The 13358-nt window shown below is 37.4% G+C and overlaps 1 protein-coding gene and 1 pseudogene across 1 annotated transcript in view; one reads left to right on the plus strand and one right to left on the minus strand.

Annotated features, from left to right (window-relative positions):
• Positions 1 to 13358, minus strand: part of SENP5 (SUMO specific peptidase 5) — a 54025-nt gene that overhangs the window by 428 nt on the left and 40239 nt on the right. The window contains exons 7-9 of the mRNA XM_028137661.2: positions 5938 to 6075; positions 2443 to 2526; positions 726 to 776 (exon numbers count right to left, since the gene is read on the minus strand). Of these exons, the coding sequence (XP_027993462.2) occupies positions 726 to 776; positions 2443 to 2526; positions 5938 to 6075 (273 nt within the window). The remainder of the gene's footprint in view (positions 1 to 725; positions 777 to 2442; positions 2527 to 5937; positions 6076 to 13358) is intronic.
• Positions 11968 to 13326, plus strand: LOC129148574 (nucleophosmin-like; annotated as a pseudogene).

A 13358-nucleotide genomic window follows, 5' to 3' on the forward strand; every position in this document is an offset into this window, starting at 1 on the left:
CTTCCATGTAAGTACATGGCCTGGGATGTCCCCCCATCCCCACTTAATACTATGAAAAGGGGAGACTGATAAGAGGCTCCGTTTCTTCTCCAGGTACAACCAGACCTCACACGGCCTGTAACTGAGAACTTGAATTTGTTTTCAAATCCCAGACATTCATGAGTCATATGAATGAGCCCATCTTCTAAGATCTTGGCAGTTCTCTAAATTCATGGATGGTATACCATCATCTCCTTCACATATATAATGTGTAACAAAATTTTCAATAGCCTTCTGATCACTAAGGGAATCTACAGTATGAGAAAGCACAGCTTTTGAACGCGGCCCTTATTTAAAATCTAAATAGTTCTTACTCTATAGCTAAAGACCACTTGCCAATGGTTAAAAATATATAGTTAATTCTCCAAATGCCAAGGGTCCATGATATGGACAAATTCAGATCGGTGTCCACTGTGGTTCACTAATAACTAATAACCTCTGATAAGACATGTATGTTAGCAATTATTCATTCTTGGTCTTCAAAGATGGTTCTTCCAAATTATAAAATCTGAAAATGCAGAAACTCCTGCTTCTTAACAAGAAAGGAAGGGAGGAAGGAAAAGTGCCCTGTTAACTGTAGCTAGTACCATGTACACATCATGGGGACTCAATCTTTCCTCTCAAAACCCAAAAATTTAATTCACACATTGTAAATTCTGGGGGAAAAAAAAATTTTTTTTTCTTACCTGGAGCACAAAGACTCCACAGTCACTGTCATTTTTCTGTTGTGGAATACACTGTGGGGGAAAAACAAAATGATCATTAAAATAAGACCAAATAATACTCTTCAGATAAGAAAATTTATTTTTATAAAAAAATAAGCAAGAGACAAGAAATGTATCTCTATTCAGGTGTATATCACTGGTTTTTAAAGTGTTTGATTTTAGCCCTGCCTGGTGTGGCTCAGTTGGTTGAGCATCATCCCATGCACCAAAAGGTCGCTGGTTCAAGTCCTGGTCATGGCACATGCCCAGATTGTGGGTTCAATCTCCAGGTGAGGTGCATACAGGAGGAGGCAACTAGTCGATGTTTCTCTCTCTCTAATAAATGAAAACGTATTTAAAATAAATAAATAAAGTGTTTGACTTTATGGAGGCATCTGACCACATGAAAAAAGCTATCAATGAACCACAATTTATAGAACAATATTTTGCCTAGATATGAACAATGGGAAACAAAATAAAATACTATTTAAAAACTTCCATTTGGATAGTTTTGCCATGAATACACTGACAATGGAATTGTGGATCAGAGAACATGTGCCCAGACTCTGAATACTTAGACAGTAACAATCCTGCTTAGCTGTCTTCACTTTTCATCTCATATTACACAACTCAGCCCTGTTCTTCAAAAGAAATTGTAAAGGTAAATAATACATTTTCAAAAGAACTGGTTACTGTGTCCTGTCTAAAGTGGGAATATGAAAGATCATGACTATGACTAAATTTAAGAGAATACCTATTCTAGTTGGGTAAATTCAGAAAATTTACAAGTCCAATTCTAGTTTGACCTAATATACTAAGTTATTTAAAACATAAAACTGAAGCTTAAGTTTCAAATTTAGCACTTGGTTCAGTTCAACGACGAACAAATAAATCTCACCTATTTGGGTTTGGGTTAAAGATGTGTTTCAAAACCCTGCCTTCATAACGTGTCTCTGACCCAGGCAGACCTGAGTTCAAGATCCTGGCCCTACCAACAGCTGTGGTGGCCTTTGGGGAGGTCACACCCAGGCTTCAGTTTTCTCATCTATAGAATAAAGAGGATACTTATCCCTAAATGACCCACTTACCTCACAGGCTGTAAGGATCATCAAATGAGATCACACAAGCAAAAACACTTTGAAAACAGGAAAGCAGTGACCATCAACTGTAAGACACTGGTTATATGTAACAGGGCTGAGAGCTCTGCCCAGCACTGTGCCCCATATCCAGCTTTAAGTGTCTATGGGCCAAACAGTGCTGCTTCCAGACTGTGCTCAAACTGGAACACCCAGGCCACTGTCTTCCCCAGCTGCCTGGAAAGTAGCTCAGTGCACTTGCTCCCTTTAGTAGATCCAAATAGTTGTTTCAGTATTTTCTCTGGGTCTATCTGAATCTCCTGGAAATAAGAGCTATGAGGCAAAGGCAGGTGCCACCAAAATTTTTTTTTTAATAATCATATCATTATAAAAATAGTATAACCATATCATTAGCAGTTGCCCCAGGGATGAAATTACTAACCTTATTTGTTCTTAGCAAGCACTGGGAAACAGCAGTGAGATGAACACTAAGGTTTTGAGCTGCCTCTCTGCAGCTTCCAGGGTCTTCATCACCAGTCTAAAAATGCTTTTAAAGACTCCTACCCCTCTGATAATTCCATCCCCTGGATATGCCTGGGTTTTCATATTTATCACATACTTACCTTTGTAACAGCAGTCTGCCAACCCTGAAGAAATTCGGGTCTATTTTTTTCTCTGGCTTCAGTCAGCAAATACTTTCTTATATTCTGGTTAAAAAGAAACCACAACACAGATGCTATGCTCCATCAGTTGGTGAAGAATGGAACCTGCCCACAGCACACAGAAGCAAAAGAGGAGACTGTGGCCCCACCACCGGGCAGAGTATAACAAGTTTAAAGCCGGAACTTTATTTCAGACCTTTCACTCTGTAGTATTAAGAAGGCTCTGACCCCCTGTACTCAGGTATGCACTCAGACTGTGGACATTGATATATGTTTAATAAGAACTTTTAATGAGATGGTCAGCCTTTTTCAGCAGTAAGTTAACCTGCTGAATTTGAAAGTTAAAAATTACTGACAAAGATCAATAAATGGAAGGAACTCATGGCAGAAATCATTAATAACTGAAACTAAATGAAAAACATTCCTATTTCCATATTTTTGAGAACTGCACATAAAGGTATCATTCAATTTGTCAAGTTATAATTAAACCCATTCCAAATACTAAATAGAGTCAGAATCCTGAAATTTCTACCAAGATGAAGCCTACTGAAGTTTCAAATTTTCCCTCATGCCCTCAACCTCTTCATGTAGCTCTCTCTTTGTATCTCTTCTAAGAGTAAAGTTGGCCCTGGCCAGTGTGGCTCAGTTGGTTGGACATCATCTTGTACACCAAAAGGTTGCTGGTTTGATTCCTGGTCAAGGAAAATGCCTGGATTGCAGGCTCAATCCCTGGTGGGGGTGTGCAGCCAGCAGCTGATTAATGTTCAGCTCTCCTATCAATGTTTCTTTCTCCCTCTCCCTTCCTTTCTCTCTAAAAATCAATAAAGATATTAAAAAATAAAGTAATTTGCCGAAACCGGTTTGGCTCAGTGGATAGAGCGTCGGCCTGCGGACTGGAGGGTCCCGGGTTCGATTCCGGTCAAGGGCATGTACCTTGGTTGTGGGCACATCCCCAGTAGGGGCTGTGCAGGAGGCAGCTGGTCGATGTTTCTCTCTCATCGATGTTTCTGGATCTCTTTCCCTCTCCCTTCCTCTCTGTGAAAAATCAATAAAATATATTTTTTAAAAAAATAAAGTAATTTATCTTCCTTTAGGGCAGTGGTCGGCAAACTCATTAGTCAACAGAGCCAAATATCAACAGTACAACGACTGAAATTTCTTTTGAGAGCCAAATTTTTTAAACTTAAACTTCTTCTAACGCTACTTCTTCAAAATAGACTCGTCCAGGCCGTGGTATTTTGTGGAAGAGCCACACTCAAGGGGCCAAAGAGCCGCATGTGGCTTGCGATCCACAGTTTGCCAACCACGGCTTAAGGGGAAGAAAAAAGGGTGCAGAGGTTTCATGAATTAAATTAACCCCCCTAAAGGCAGAGTAGATATATGTATGTATACATAAGTGTGTGTTTGTATATATACACACATATACTAGTATACATACATATATTATGCATATATATTTTTATTGCCATAAACATGTTATACTGTATCATTCCTGCAACTTGCTTTTTTAAATTCAATTATGTCTTGGAGATCTTTCCATGTTAGAACGTGGAGATTCACTATATTCTTTTTAACTGCAATGGTCCGTTTAGCAGTATGACTATAATATACATATTTAGCTAATCTGTTGGCAGAGCTAGATTTAGGTTGTTTGGATTTTTCACTATTAGCAATAACGCTGCAACAAACATCCTGATGAATGCCCCATTCTTGTATATAAATACATATTTTTATGGAGTAGATACCAAGAAATAGAATTGGTATGCAATAATTTATAAGGTACTTAGAACCGATTAGAATTGCAACTGTTTAAATATACATTCCACCAGAAAATATGAGAATGTCTGTTTCCTTACACCCACATTACCAACTGAATACCGTTAAATTTTTCCTGATATAACAGGCAAAAAATGGAACTGTATTTGCATTCCCCGTATTTCCTGAAAGGCTGAGCATCTCTCCATGCATTTAATGGTTATCTGCATTTTTCCTAAAAATTACTTATTTTATCCTTTGTCTATTTCTATTAGATCTTTCTTTTTCTTAATCATTTGTAGAAGTACTTTATATATTCTGGACAGTGACTATTATATGTCACAAACACTTTCTTCAAGTCTACTGTTCCTTTATATCTTTTGCTCTTTTGGTTCTGCGTAAGAATGCCTTCCTACTCTAAGAACATAACATTTTCTGTATTTTATTCTAACTTTTACAGTTTTATGTTTAGGTCATTATTCCATCTGAAAATTGTTTTTCTAAATAGTATGAAGTAAAGATCTATATTTTACTTTTCCAAAAAGATAGCTAATTTCCCCAATGGCATATACTGAATAGCCTGTCCTTTCCCAACTTTATCATACACTAAGTTCCCACATATGCATCAGTTGTTTCTAGATTCTTTATGCTGTACCACCAGTTTACTCATCTATTCCTAAATAAATATAAACATAGTTTTCATTATTAAAACTTTATGATATAGCTCTGGCCGGGTAGCTCAGTTGGTTAGAGCATCATCCTGATATGCCAAGGTTGCAGGTTTGATCCCCAGTCAGGGTACATACAAGAATCAACCAATGAATGCACAGATGGGTGGAACAACAAATCCATGTTTTTCTCTCTCTCCAAAATCAATATTTTTAAATTTTAATTTAAAGAAAAAAATTTATGATGTAGTTTGACATGTAGTAGACCAAGTAATCCTTCCTTCACTATTCTACTTCAAAACTATTTTAGCTGTTCATGCACGTGAATTCTGAAATATGAATTCCATGACAAGTTGATTAGTTTTATTTCAAAATCCTGATGGGAAACTAATTAGGACAGAAATTGGTATATATTAGTTTGGGGAGAACTGATCTCTTTCCAATATTGAGTGTGTCTATCTTTCCATCTATTCAGATTTCCTTTAAATACTTTTTTCATCTTTAAAAATGTCTACATTTTTTTGCTAGGGTATATTCCTGGGTAATTTATGTCTTTGTTGCTTTTGAAAATGGAACCTTTCTGTTTTCAGAGACATTTTCTAACTGGTTCTTGCTAGTGCAGAAAAACTAAGAAACCTGCTGAATTTTCTTGCTTTGTATCCCACCATCTTGTTGAACTCTCATATTTGCCAGTTGATTCTCTTGGTTATAATTCATTCTAAAGAAGTTATTTTGAAGATACAGGCAAATTTCAGCTCTAAAGAGAAGGATTTCTATCCACATTCAAAATAAAGTGTTAAGGGAAAGGCATAATGAAATGTGATAAAATCCAAATGAATCTGAGAGAGGGATCCAGAATATAGACAGCCACCTGTCCTCACTTGGAGAGTCCTCTGGCAATCCTTTTCTCTGCCAACATTTCAGAGGGGTTTTATGAGAGAACTTGATCCTCTGTGGTATTGTTTCTAGTGCTAAGATAATATTTGGTCAATCACAAGATAAAGGGGGGGAAATGGGCATTATATTAACTTACCTCTACACAAAACTTAAAATGAATGCCTTGCGAATCATAAAATGAAATAATTCGGTTAGAAAGTGTCACAGTAATGAGAGACCAGTGAACTTCCAGGTGAATAGGAATCAACAGAAGACTCTTTTTAAATAAATCCACCTAATCAAGAAAAGAAAAAGAAATGCCATCACCACAGGCTATCCAAATCAATAATAAACAGCTGCTTCAATTTCCTGACCTCTGACTTGCCCAAAGTCATAAAACTAGGAAGTGGTGAAGCCAGAATTTGAACCCAGGTCTTAGTCTGAAGCACATATTGTAACTATTAAGCTATAATACACAGTAAGAAAACTGATAATATAGAAAGCACCATTTTCCATTTAACCTGCTAAAGCTGTGCTTATCAACTGCCAGATACGATCTGGCCCCTTATTTTTATGCTTCTTGTGTTCATATTTAACCTCGACTCAGTTCTTATTTAGGAAGGAGTCATGGTATTAGAAAATATGGCTATACGGTTTTTATCTTTCTACAGACTCGGTACAGTAGAGTTAAGATTGTGGGCTCTGAAGTAAGTCTGGTCAAGTTCAAATTGTGGCTCTTCTGCTTACAGGCTAGATAACTGGCAATTTTCATAGCTTCTTTGTGCTTTGATTTCTTTAATATAAAATACAGATAACAATAGTACCTACCTTATAAAGTTCTTGAGAGTTATAATAAATATAAAATGCTTAACACATTATATGTAGCTAATAAATCTTAGCTATTACCATTATTACTACCTCAGGTCTCCCAGGTGTCAAAATTGAGAAAAATATCCCTGATAATACTTCAAATATCTTATACATTCTAATTCATCTTTTATATCCCGATATGTCCTTTGCAATGTAGGGATATTTGCTATTCCACTCAAAATCCTAGTGTGGGTGATAAGTAGTTGGTGTTTAATAAACATTTGTAAGAGAGTTAATAGATTCCTTTTTTCAGGTATTTTTAAGGATTATTTTAGATATTCCTTGGGTTAAAACTATTACAAGGCTATTTTAAACTACATCAGATTCTTTTTATTTTTTAATTTATTAGGGTGACACTGGTTAACAAAATTATACAGGTTTCAGGTGCACAATTCCACAACACATCATCTGTACACTGTACTGTGTGTTCCCTATCCCAAGTCAAGTCTCCTTACATCACCATTTACCCCCCTCTCCTCCCCCGACAACCAGGTTCTTAGCAATGATCTCAAGCCTTCCTTGCTTTCTGATATTCAGATAATGTCCTGCTCTAGATGAATTTTCTGCTAGTCTACATGACCTTATAAGAGCAAAGCACTTAGCACTTCTGCTTTTCAGTTTTTGCATCCACAAACCTGGGAGGTAGATAGAAGGAAATATTAGAAAGGACTGATAACTGGTTCTTTCCAGCTCAAAAATTTTGAGTTTCTAAAACAAGGAATCATTTAAAATATAGTATTCAATTACACCAAGTTTCTATTCTTCTCAAAAAGAAACTTTTTGGGGGAGGAATATACAGCCATGCTGAAGCTTCCTACAGAGAGAGGTAGCCTCTGGAAGCTGAGGGCTCCAGTCCTGCCATGACAAGGAACTGAATTCTGCCAACAACCTGAATGAGCTTGGAAGATGAGAATGGAGCCTATTGAGACCCTGAGCAGAGGATGCAGTTAAGCCACGCCTGGATTCCTGAGCATGGAAACTGTGAGATAATGGAAACATTTCAGCATATGAATCTGGGAAACAGGTGAATGAGAGTGGCCCTGCAGTGTTCCCCAGGTGGCCTTTTAAAGGTCAGTTGTTTGCAGACTGGAGAACATATTCATTCCATCCTAGCCAGGAGTGGTATGGCATGCTGTCTGAGGTTCCCAAAGCATCCCCAAATACCCTGTGTTGGGTAACCACAACCAACAGAGAAGAAAGGGCCAGGCATTAAGACCCTCCAGAAATTCTCTGGACCAACCTGATCCTCCCAAACACTGAATCATACAACTTAGAAGCTCCAAAAGCTGGACCACCAAGGTTCACGGCATCTATAATACATGGCTGGAGAGAAGCTAACCAGAAACGCTTTATAAGCTTTTCATGATTAAAAAGTAGTAAGATTTTTGGAAAACAGTATGGTGATCCCTCAAAATATTATGAAGGGAACTACCATATGATCTAGCTGTTCCACTTCTGGGTATTCATCCCCGTATATTGCGACATTATTTACAATAGCCAAGATATGGAAGCAACCTAATGTCCATAAATGGATGAACGTATAAAGAAGATGTGGTGTATAAATAGACTGGAATATTATTCAGCCACAGGAAAGAACAAAATCTTGCCCTTTGCAACAACCTGAATGGAGTTAGAGGGTATTATGCCAAGTGAAATAAGTCAGATGAAGAAAGACAAATATCACATGATTTCACTTATATGTGGAATCTAAAAGAAAACCCCAAACAAAAACCCAACCTCAGAAATAGAGAACAAATTGGTGATTACTAGACTGGAAGAGGGTTCGGGGTGGGCAATATGAGTGAAGAGGTCAATTGTGTGGTGATGGATAGTAACTACGTTTTTGATGGCAATCATTTTTTAGTGTATATATAGATATCAAATTATATTGTACACCTGAAACTTACATAATGTTATATACCAATTTTCCCTCAATAAAAAAATAAAAGGGGAAAAACACCAAACTTCTTAAATTATAGAAACAATTTTTAACATAAGAATTAGCCCTGGTGGCTCGGTTGCAGTGTCGTTCCCGTCATTCCCGTACACTGAAGAATTGTGGGTTTCATTCCCAGTCAGGGCACATATCCAGGTTGCCGGTTCCATTCCTAGTGGAGGCGCATGTGGGAGGCAAACCAATCTCTCTCAATCTCTCTCTCTCTCTCTCTCTCTCTCTCTCTCTCTCTCTCTCTCTCTCTCTCTCTCTCTCTCTCTTCTCTCTCTCTCTCTCCTTCTCCCCCTCCCCCTCCCTCTTCCTTCCTCGCTCTCAAATAAATTTAAAAAATAAAAATTAGAAAATTACAGATAAAAAAATAAAACTTCAGTGTGTATCTTTCCAGATCTTTTTCTTCTTTTTTCTAATATATTAATTTTCACACACACACACACACACACACACACACACACAGTTTTACATATAATTAAGAGTGATGGCCCTGGCCGGGTAGCTCAGTTGGTTGGAGCATCATCCCATTTACCAAAAGAATGCAGGTTCGATTCCAGGTCAGGGCAAATACCTAGGTTGCGGGTTAAATCCTCCATCAGTGTGTGTACGGGAGGCAACCAATCGATGTTTCTCTCTCACATGGATGTTTCTCTCTCTCTTTCTCCTTTCCTCTCTCTCTAAAATCACTAAAAATATATCCTCTGCTAAGGATTAAAAAAAAAAAAAGAGTGAAGTAAGAACCATATCTATGCTGCCTACAAAACACCCACTTCAGAACTAAAGACACACATCATGAAGGGACTGAAAAAAATATTTCATGAAAATGAAAATGAATAGAAAGCTAGAGTAGCAATACTAATATTAGACAAAATTAACTTTAAACAAAGAAGGGCATTATGTAATGATAAAGGGATCAATCCAACAAGATGATATGGCACTTGTAAACATCAATGCACCCCAAATAGGCACACCTAATACATAAAGCAAATATTAACTGGAATAAAGGGAGAGATTGACAGTAATATAATAACAATGGTAGGGACTTTAACACCTCACTTACAACAATGAACAGAAAGAATAAGGAGCCTGGCCGGTGTGGCTCAATGGATTGAGCACCGTCCTATGTATCAAGAGGTCACTGGTTTGATTCTTGGACAGGGCACATGCCCGGATTGTGGGCTTGATCCCCAGTAGGTTGTGTGCAGGAGGCAGCCAATCCATGTTTCTTTCTCATTGATGTTTCTCTCTCTTGCCCTCTCCCTTCCTCTCTATCTAAAAAAACAACAACACACAACCATAATTTAAAAAAGAAAAAGAACTAACAAGGAAACTCTGGCCTTAAATGTCACATTATACCATATGAATTAATAAATATATACAAAACATTACATATAAAAACAACAGAATACACATTCTTTTCAAGTGCACAGGGAACACTCTCCAGGATAGATCACATGTTAGTCCACAAAAAGTCTCAATAAATTTAAGACTGAAATCATATCAAGCACTGTTTTCTATCATAATGCTATGGATCTAGAAAACAATTATAAGACAAAAACTGGAAAAAACACATAAACACCTGGAGGCTAAAAAACATGCTATTAGCCTGGCTGGTGTGGCTCAGTGGTTGAGTGTCAACCTATGAACCAGGGGTCACAGTTCAATTCCCAGTGGGAGCACATGCCCGGGTTGTGGGCTGGTCCCCAGTAGGGGACATGCAGGAGGCAGTTGATCAATGATTCTCTCTCATCATTGATGTTTCTATCTCCCTCTCCCTCTCCTTTCCTCTCTGAAATCAATAAAAAATATTTTTTAAATGCCATTAAACCACCAATGAGTAAAAAAAGAAATTAAAGAGGAATTAAAAATATATCTTGAGACAAATGAAAATGGAAACACACATTCCAAAATCTATGGAATATAGCAAAGGCAGTTCTAAGAAGAAAGTTTATACTTATATAGGCCTACCTCAAGAAACAAGAAAAATCTCAAACAATCTAACCTTACATCTGAAGGATCTAGAAAAATAAGAGCAAACTAAGACAAAGTGGGAGAAAGGAAATAATAAAGACCAGAGTGGAAATAAATAAAATAGAGACTTAAAAAACAGTAGAAAGATTAATGAAACTAAGAACTGGTTCTTTAAAAATAAATAAATTGCCTGGCTGGTGTGGCTCAGTGGTTGACCATCGACCTATGAATCAGGAGGTCAGGGTTCAATTCCCAGTCAGGGCATATGCCTGGGTTGTGGGCTCAATCCCTAGTGGGGGCATGCAGGAGGCAGCTGATCAATGAATCTCTCTCATCACTGATGGTTCTATTTCTCTCTCTTTCCCTTCCTCTCTGATATCAATATATTTTTAAAATACCAATGCATTTTTCATAGAACTAGAACAAATAATATTAAATTTTATATCACAAAGACCTTGAATAGCCAAAGAAATCTTGAGGAAGAAAAACAAAATTAGAGGTATCATGCTCCTTGATTTCAACTATACCACAAAGTTACAATAATCAAAATAGTATGTACTGGCACAAAAACAGATACATAGGTCAATGGAATATAACAGAGAGCCCAGAAATAAATTCATACATATATGGCCAATTAATCTATGACAAAGGAGAATATACTATGGGGAAATGACAGTCTCTTCAATAAATGATGTTAGAGAACTGAATAGATACTTGCAAAAATTGAAAACCAGGCCACTTTTTTACACTATATATGTAAAAATAAACTCAAAATAGATTAAAGACTTACATGTAAGACCTAAAACTATAAAACTCCTAGAAAAAAGCATAAGCAATAAACTCTTTGACATCAGTCTTAGCAATATTTTTTTGGATATAATCTTAGCAATATTTTTTTGGATATGTCTCCTTAGGCAAACAATAGCAGCAAAAATAAACAAATGGGACTACATTAAACTAAAAAGGTTTGATAGAGCAAAAGAAACCAACAAAACCAAAAGGCAACCTACTGAATGGGAGAAGATAATTTTCAAATGATATGTCTAATAAGGGATTAATATCCAAAATATATTTTAAAAAACTCATACAATTTGACACAAAACACACAAATAATCCAATTTAAAATAGGCAGAGGACCTGAATGGACAGTTCTCCAAAGATGATATACAGATGGCCAACAGACACATGGAAAGATGCTCCACATCACTCTACAGGGAAACCTAAATCAAAATCATGAAATAACACCTCATACCTGTTAGAATGACTATTATCAAAAAGACAACAGAGTGTGTGTTGCTTTTCCCTGGTGCGATTCTGTCCTGCACATTCATTCTGCAGGAAAGTAGTTGTTTCTATCCGTCCATCCGCCTTTTCTCCCACCTAATTGCGTGCCACCACCCCATGGAGGATTCAATGGACATGGCCATAAGCCCCCTGAAGCCCCAGGACTATCTTTTCAGTTTTTTTTTTTTAAATATATTTTATTGATTTTTTACAGAGAGGAAGGGAGAGGGATAGAGAGTTAGAAACATCGATGAGAGAGAAACATCGATCAGCTGCCTCTTACACAACCCCCACCGGGGATGTGCCCGCAACCAAGGTACATGCCCTTGACCGGAATCGAACCCGGGACCTTTCAGTCCGCAGGCTGACGCTCTATCCACTGAGCCAAACCGGTTTTGGCTCTTTTCAGTTTTTAACTAAAGACCGACAAAGAGCCCTGGCTGGTGTGGCTCAGTTGGTTGAGTGTTGTCTTGTGCACTGAACTGTTGCCAGTTCATTCCTGGTAGGGCACATACTCAGGTTGTGGGTACAATCTCTGGTTGGGGTGCATATGGGAGGCAACTCATCGATGTTTCTCTCTCACATTGATGTTTTTCTCTCTCTCTCTCCCCTCTCCCTTCCTCTCTCTCAAAAGTCAATTTTTAAAATAAAATTTAAAAAACACCAACAAAGATTATCATTTCAAGATGGAGAATGATAAAAATGAGTAACTTTATCTTTAAGAACAGTCAGTTTAGGGGCTGGTGCAAAGGATGAATTGCACATTGTTGAAGCAGAGAATGAATTATGAAGGCAGTCCAATTAAAGTAACACTGGCAACTTTGAAAATGTCTGTGGCTTTGAAATAATGCCACCTGTTGTTTTATGGTTGAAGTGTGGTTCAGGGCCTATGCATATTAGTGGAGAGCACTTAGTAGCTGTGGAGGAAGACACAGAGTCAGAAGATGAGAGGAGGAAATAAAACTCCTAAGTGTGTCTGCTAAGCGTTCTGCCCCTGGAAGTGGTAGCAAAGTTCCACAGAAAAAAGGTAAAAGTTGCTGCTGCTGAAGATGATGAGGATGACTAAGAGGAGGATGATGATTTTGAGGATGAGGAAGCTGAAGAAAAAACTCCAGTAAAGAAATCTATATGAGATACTCCAGCCAAAAATCAAACGATAATGAAAAAGACTTAAAACCATCAACACCAAGATCAAAAGGTCAAGAATCCTTCAAAAAATAGGAAAAAAATCCTAAAACATTAAAAAGACTGAGTTCTGTAGATGATATTAAAGTAAAAGTACGAGCAAATAGAAAAAGGTGGTTTTCTTCCCAAAGTGGAAGCCAAGTGCATCAGGGATGTGAATTGCTTCCAGATGACTAACCAGGAGTCTAGTCAAGGTCTCTGGCAGTGGAGGAAGTTTCTTTAAGAGAATAGTTTAAACAGTTTGTTAAACTTTTCCATCTTATTTCATTTCTGTAACAGTTGATATCTGGCTGTCCTTTTCATAATGCAGAGTGAGAACTTTC

The sequence above is a fragment of the Eptesicus fuscus genome, chromosome 3, assembly GCF_027574615.1.
Source record: "Eptesicus fuscus isolate TK198812 chromosome 3, DD_ASM_mEF_20220401, whole genome shotgun sequence".
In the NCBI taxonomy this organism is placed as follows: domain Eukaryota; kingdom Metazoa; phylum Chordata; class Mammalia; order Chiroptera; family Vespertilionidae; genus Eptesicus; species Eptesicus fuscus.